General features: G+C 38.9%; 1 protein-coding gene across 1 annotated transcript in view; it reads right to left on the reverse strand.

The window, feature by feature from the left end:
• LOC109543271 (discoidin domain-containing receptor 2) overlaps nucleotides 1-1716 on the reverse strand; it is a 20275-nt gene extending 18559 nt beyond the window's left edge. The window contains exons 1-2 of the mRNA XM_048669972.1: nucleotides 1619-1716; nucleotides 1239-1344 (exon numbers count right to left, since the gene is read on the reverse strand). Coding sequence (XP_048525929.1) covers nucleotides 1239-1344; nucleotides 1619-1685 — 173 coding nt within the window. The 5' untranslated portion in view covers nucleotides 1686-1716. The remainder of the gene's footprint in view (nucleotides 1-1238; nucleotides 1345-1618) is intronic.
• Nucleotides 1717-7931: the final 6215 nt, after the last annotated feature.

Here is a 7931-nt window from a genome sequence, read left to right on the forward strand (position 1 = left end):
GGCTTAAAAATAAGTGTCTTCATACATTTACCCTCCCTGATTTGGAAATTTGCAACTTTTAGCCCTGATCAAGTAGCCGGTTGCAATTTTAACCATATTTAGCAGGGATGTGATTCTGAAAGTTCTGAAAATTTCAGTTCAATAGCGCCAAATTTGGATTTTTGCCAGCCAAGTGAATAATGGCTTAAAAATAAGTGTCTTCATACATTTACCCTCCCTGATTTGGAAATTTCCATCTTTTAGCCCTGATCAAGTAGCCGGTTGCAATTTTAACCATATTTAGCAGGGATGTGATTCTGAAAGTTCTGAAAATTTCAGTTCAATAGCGCCAAATTTGGATTTTTCCCAACCAAGTGAATAATGGCTTAAAAATAAATGTCTTCATACATTTACCCTCCCTGATTTGGAAATTTGCAACTTTTAGCCCTGATCAAGTAGCCGGTTGCAATTTTAACCATATTTAGCAGGGACGTGAATCTAACAGTTCTGAAAATTTCAGTGTAATAGCGCCAAATTTGGATTTTTGCCAGCCAAGTGACTAAGGGCTGAAAAATAAGTGTCAACATTTACCCTCCTTTTTAAAAAATTCATCAGTTCCAATCGAATTTAGGCAGCAACTTAATTTTTTCCCCATCCACAGAAGAATGCTGAGTCTCACTGTTCTGAAAATGTGAGTCAAACCGCATCGAAACGTGATTTTTTTAAAAATCACAACTCCCAACCCACACCAGCGAGCAACTGGAAACTTTCACCATCTAGAGAAGACACTCGAGTCCCACACGGATGAGACTTTGAAAAAAAGCACATAAAATCCTAAAATTCTGCAACCGTTTGTTTGTCCCCATATCATGAGCTTTGGATCCCTCACCAATACAAGCCCTGAAAATTGGGATTCCGCAGGAATTCCCTACACAAATTCAAGTGGGAAGCCGCCTATTTTTAGTGGCAACTTTTCCAATCCCCCCATAAACAATAATTTACCGCTAGTTTGAAACATTCGTTTCCTGCAAGCGATGCTTGCCGAAAAATCCAGCTCTGAGAAATGCGCGATCGTTAAGATGATTCGTGTTTAGTGATTCAATTTCTGAAATATTAATGATGTCCTTAACCGTAATGAGGCAACATTATTATTTTTTATGCTGCTTGACGGCGGAAAACGGATATCGTCATCATCTTTATTAGTTTCGTATTTGTAAATTATGAGCAGTCGTTTAGGGAACCGTTTGCTTGATGCTTACCGGCCATGTTGAGGGCCCACATTGCCGCTATCAAATGAGGAGGAGGCCGTTATGTCCGCGTCCTTGATGCCTCCATTCTCCATTCCCAATGGAGCGATGCATTGCGCTGCAAACAGAAGAAAAACATTCGCTCCATTATTCCGCGATTTTCGCCGCATTAACTGCATTTAGTATCACTATTACCGACAGTCTAATCTGCTCCAATTGGTTATTAATCGTCTAATCAGAGCGGCTTTGCCAACTCGAACAAGATTTAATACAATATTATGGCAAACATGGATTAAAATTTGCTCGCATTGGCCCTCGTATTATAATGGAGGGATTTCAATCCATTCCAATCGGGCTTAGGGATTTGGCATAATTAATAACGTGGTACTTACATGGATCGACGGCCTGCGTTCTTCCATCGAACAGGAGCAGCAGGCTCAATGTCCATCGGAGGATCATAGTTTGATTGGCCGACTTTCACGACATCCTGAAACAGACACTCACTTTGCCTTACACCATCATAATCAAATCACCTTAGCTTCAATTGCTGCCTTACAAGGCTCTAATTTGTTTATAATTAAGGGCTCCTTATATGGGGCGCAACTAATCAAGCTCTTTTTTTCTGTTTCTACCGGTCAATCACCTGCCCCGATTTTGTTTTTCTGGGGAATTTTCGGCCACTTTTTCCCCCCCATTTCGCTCATAAATCGCAGTGTCAGTGCTGAGTGAGGGCCCCAAAACAGTTTTTATTCCGAGTTGCATCCGCCTATAAACCATTTAAATGAACAAGTTGACAATTTGAGCGTATGAACCGCAAAACGCGCACTTGTAAAACATGTGTGTACTCAGAAGTACCGCGCGTTATGATGGGCGGGCGAGGTAAATCGCAATTTATGAGCACATTCGGAACATTTTATTTGCCCATTAAAGTCCGTTTTAGTTTTATTATTTTCCTGGGCTTTAGTTGCAATAAAATTGGGATTTTTGCCCGATTTTTCCACATTTGCCTAGGACCAAATGTCTTCGTGGTTGGGTGGAGAGTTGCGATTTTCAAGCATGATCAGGGGCACTTTGATGAATCCTGGCACTGAGACCTGAGCTTTTCTGAGAAAGTTACAAAGCTTTCGAAAAGCCGCTTTCCCTGTCCATACAAGACATTTCAATCAATCAATTTCAGTCAATCTTGGTCTGAAAATTAGTGTCTACCTACATTTGCCCAGCCTCTTTAAAAAATCAGCAATTTTCAACAGATTTTAAGCAATCAACTTCAAGTTTCGACCGTCTATAGAAGACACCTGTGTCTGAAAGTCCTGAAATTTTCAGTGGAGTTGAGCCAAATTTGGATCTTTGCCAGCCTGATGGCCTGAAAATGAGTGTCTTCATACATATACCAGCCCTTATTTAAAAATTTGCAATTTTCCACGCAGATGAAGCAGCAATTTGAAATTTTAAAGATCTTTAGTAGAAATGTGGTTCTGAAATTGCTGAAAATTTTAGTGCAATAGAGGTAAATGTTGATTTTTGGCCAGCCATCATCGAGATGGCATGAAAATGAGTGTCGCCATAAATTTACCAGCTTTTTTTTAATTGACAACTTCCAACGCATATTAACCAGCGTCTTGAAATTTTTACCGTTTTTAGCTGAAATGCGATTCTGAAAGTGCTGAAAATTTCAGCAAACTGGCGCCAGATCCCAACTTTTGCCAACCAAGTTAATGACGGCCGAAATATGAGTGTCTTCATATATTTACCGTCCTGTTTTTAAAAATTCGCAACTTTTAACTCTGTTCACGTAGCTGCTTGAAATTTTAACGATCTTTAGAACAGATGTCGTTCTGAACATGCAGAAACCTGCAGTGCAATAGCGCTAAATCCTGGGTTTTGCCAGCCAAGCGAATCATGGCTTGAAAATAGGTGTCTTCATGCAGTTACTCTCCCGTTTTAAAAATTCGGAATTTTTAACCCTAAGCAAGTAGCAACCTGAAATTGTAACGACCTTTAAACGAAATGCGGTTCTGAAAATCCTGAAAATTTCAGCGCCAGAGCGCCAAATCTGGGTTTTTGCCAGCCAAGTGAATAATATCTTAAAAATAAGTGTCTTCATACATTGGCTTCACGTTTTTTTTTATTTGCAACTTTGAACCCGGATCAAGCAGCAGCTTGAAACTTTAACAGTCTTTACCAGAAATGTGGTTCTGCAAATGCTGAAAATTTCAGCTCAATACCGCCAAATCGTGATTTTTGCCATCCAAGTGAATAATGGCTTGAACTGAGTGTCTTCACGCATTTACTCTCTTGCTTATTAAAATTCACAACTTCTAACCCTGGTCAAGTAGCTACTTGAAATTTTAACGATCTTTAGAACGGACGTGGTTCTGAACATCCTGAAACCTGCAGTGCAATAGCGCTAAATCCTGATTTTTGCCAGCCAAGTGAATAATGGCTTGAACTGAGTGTCTTCACGCATTTACTCTCTTGCTTATTAAAATTCACAACTTCTAACCCTGGTCAAGTAGCTACTTGAAATTTTAATGATATTTAGAGCAGATGTGGTTCTGAACATCCTGAAACCTGCAGTGCAATAGCGCTAAATCCTGATTTTTTCCAGCCAAGTGAATAATGGCTTGAACTGAGTGTCTTCATTCATTTACTCTCTTGTTTATTAAATTTCGCAACTTTTAACCCTGATCAAGTAGCAACTTGAAATTCTAACAATCTTTAGCAGAACGGTGGTTCTGCAAATCTGAAAATTTGCAGTGTAATAGCGTTAAATCTGGATTTTTGCCAGCCAAATGAATCTTGGCGCGAAAATTAGCGCCACCGTACATTTATCCGCATCCTTTCAAAAATCAATAACTCTCAACTCAGATCAAACAGCAACTTTAAATTTGGAAGTTCCATAGAAAACATGTGGATCCGAATGTCCTGAAAGTTTTAGTCGAAACGCACTAAATCCTGATTTTTGCCAGCCTCTCCAAATTTCAGATTATCATTCCGAAAGAAATTCTCCTGGTCTCAAAGAAATGAGTAAATTTCATCAAAGAGGAACAAAGAATAAACAATGTGCTGCAGCCGAAACCTCAAAATGCAGTGACATCTGCAGCACAACAGGGAAAAAACGTCCTGAAACAGCAACTTTAAGTTTGGAAGTTCCATAGAAAACATGTGGGTCCAAATGTCCTGAAAGTTTTAGTCGAAGCGCACTAAATCCTGATTTTTGTCATCCTCTCCAAATTTCAGATTATCATTCCGAAAGAAATTCTCCTGGTCTCAAAGAAATGAGTAAATTTCATCAAAGAAGAACAAAGAATAAACAATCTTCTGCAGCCCAAACCTCAAACTGCAGTGACATCTGCAGCACAACAAGGAAAAAAACGTCCTGAAACAGCAACTTTAAATTTGGAAGTTCCATAGAAAACATGTGGGTCCAAATGTCCTGAAAGTTTTACTCGAAGCGCACTAAATCATGATTTTTGCCAGCCTCTCCAAATTTCACATTATCATTCCGAAAGAAATTCTCCTGGTCTCAAAGAAATGAGTAAATTTCATCAAAGAGGAACAAAGAATAAACAATGTGCTGCAGCCGAAACCTCAAACTGCAGTGACATCTGCAGCACAACAGGGAAAAAAACGTCCTGCATGAACATATGTCTTGGGTTGTTCTTCTTATCGCCATACCGTGGCCAATTATTGGCTACCTACGCGCGAATTGATTTTTTATTGGTCCATGAATTTACCAACTGTTTTCTGCACTGGAAATTTAGCACATCGAATTGCAGCCGCACTTAAGTGTGTTTTACATCGACAGTTGATTAATGATTTAAAACGATGTTGGGTGCAGTTGGCGTTTTTGTCCACCAAACGAACGCTAGTCGAGGTTTGAAGAGATAAAATTAAAAAATTGCTTGAACATTCAGTGTTTGTTGTTTCAAGATTGTTTCACTCGTGAATTTTAATAGTTTTTTGTACTCATTCACTGTTCATTTAATGAACTGTGAAGGTTCATCTCTGTGTTTGCTTGTGGTCGAACCCCAATCGCTCAAGCCAACTGGATAGACTCGTCACAGTGAACTCGAAGGATTTTCATTAATATTAACAAGACAGGCAAAACAGAGGGATTGAGCTGAGCGTCGGCGGGTGGTTTCAAATAAGAACGACAATCGCTCTAAATGGGATTACCGAAAATGTACACCGGAAACAGTAACGAGGTTTCCTAGTCGTTCTGTCAATCCGGTCCCACACCCCCACGCGTTTTTGCTCGTGGTTAATTTACCCTCTTTGCCAGGCTTCAAAGAACAGAATAATCGCATTCGCTTCATGATTTCGTAGGCAAAATCGGCTTCTGTTTCGCGTTGTTTATCTCCATTTGAAAACTCCTGAACTATCAAAGTTTTCAATCAAAAAAGTTCAAGTTGCTACTTGGTCTGGGTTATCTGGGTTGAAAGTTGGCACTTATTCAACGACGGTAGATCAATGTATGAAGACTGCTTTAGCATACCAACAAATCAGATTTTGTGGAGAATTAACTGAAACTTTCGCTGCTTTAAGATTCAAGTCTGTTCGGAAGATGGTCAAAATTGCAAGGTGTACTTGCAACTGTTCAAAAAAATCCGATTTTGCTGCGATTTAAGTGAAACTTTCAGCACTTTCAGTTTCAGCTCTGCTGCACAGACGGTGAAAATTTCAAGTTGCCACTGGATCTGGCTTGGAAGCTGTAAATTTTTAAAAGAGCGCGCTTAAATGCTAAAAAGCGTTTATTTTTAGACCAACATTGACTTGGTAGGCACAAACCACTTTTTCCTGCAATTTCAGTAAACGTCCAGAGCTTTCACATTTGGGTCTACTCGACAGATGCTGAAACTTTTAATTTGCTACTTGATGAGGCTTGAAAGTTGCCAATTTTTAAAAGAGCGCTGGTAAATGCAAGAAGACGCTCATTTTTAGACCAAACTTGACTTTGCTGGTAAAATTCAAGATTTGGTGCGATGCAGCCAAGGCTTTGCACATGTCCAGATTTTAGTATTTTGTACACATGGTCAAAATTTCAAGTTGCTACTTGATCTGCGTTGAAGTTGACAATTATTGAAAAAGTGCGGGTAAATACATAGACGCTCATTTTCAGGCCGACATTGATTTGGTTGAAAAAGCTCAGATTCTGCTGCGATTCAAGTGAAACTTTTAGATCTTCGAGACTCAAATATACCCGACAGATCCTGAAAATTTCAAATTGCTACTTGCCCTAGCTTGAAAGTGGCGAATTATTAAAAAAGCGCGCACATACGAAGAAAGACGTTCATTTTCAGACCAACATGAAGTGATTGACAAAAACCAGGATTGTGTGCGATCTAACTGAAACTTTGCGGTCTTTCAGATTTAAATCTATGCGACAGATGTAAAAAATTTCAAGTTGCTACTTGATCTGGCTGGAAAGTTACCAATTTTCAAAAGAGTGCGACTAAATGCATGAAGACGCTCATTTGCCCCACATTGATTAAGATGGCAAAAATCATCGGGGCGCTATTTTACTGAAACTTTTCGAACTCAAAATTTCAAGTTAGTGTGGTCTGAGTTCAAAGTTATAAATTTTTTGATGCGATTTAACTTTAGGAACCTTCAGGCGCACATATTTTCTACAGATGCTCGGCGTCTATTTTATGCTGTTTTGTGCACGCTTATAAAACGGATCTCATAATCAAAACAAAACACCGATAGATTTTTCATAACAGGCGCCCCACTTTGAAAATTCCTTATTAGCTAACGCAGAAATGTATTTCCTGGCAATCGTATTACATTTCGAATCTCCGTCTTTCGCGATGTTTTCCCTCTTCTCCCTCTCGCTCTCCTGACAGGAAATATCATCGTCGTCTTATATAAAACTGTTTTATTTTTCAATATTTTGCCCCAGAAATGAGAGATAAAGCGGCCTTAAATTGGATACTTGGAAATATGTAAATGCTGAATTACTTTTGTGCTTAGGCATCTATTGCGATTGCAAAAGAGAAGAAGATTAAAGTAGCTGGTAACTTTAATTTGAATTCGGCACGTGGATTGGAAAAAGAACGCTTCAAACAAGGTTTCGTTTCAACGAATTTCATCATCAGCCATTTGCCTTTTATGTAACGTAAAAATTCCAAGAGGATTAAACACGAGTTGCAAAATCGGACAGTTTTTGGATGATTCAAGCTGCAAAACATTTGAACCCGATTTCCACGAAAACATGCATGACCATGACTGTGGGGTTTTGCAATATCGCAGCCAGCCGATTTATGAAAAATTTTGCTGATACAATTGAGTGGCATTTGTCAACTAAAACATCAATCCTGCCTTTAATTTGTTTTTCTAGCGTTTTGCATTGTTTCAATATGACTAAGTTGGCCAATAAATCTGACTGGCATTGTTTTCAACCGATAAACCACTCTAGTCGATTCTATCCAAGGCTGAGATTTGATGCTTAGGATTCAATAAAAGTGAGTGAAATAAATGCCCCGATTAATAATGAAAATATTCTTTATAAGACAATGATGATGGAGTTGAACCAAAACTTTCTATCGATCAATTTTGGGCTTTTCAGAAAACAATCTCTGCTCTCCAGATTGCTGCGAACAATGTCGTTTTGGACGTTTTGAAAGATTGGTGGCAAACATCAGGATTTGGGGCGATTTTTCTGAAACTTTCAGAACTTAGACTCACATGTTTTCTACAGAA

This window comes from Dendroctonus ponderosae, unplaced genomic scaffold (genome assembly GCF_020466585.1).
Source record: "Dendroctonus ponderosae isolate FM_Combo_2020 unplaced genomic scaffold, Dpon_F_20191213v2 Dpon_F_20191213_9, whole genome shotgun sequence".
In the NCBI taxonomy this organism is placed as follows: Eukaryota; Metazoa; Arthropoda; class Insecta; order Coleoptera; family Curculionidae; genus Dendroctonus; species Dendroctonus ponderosae.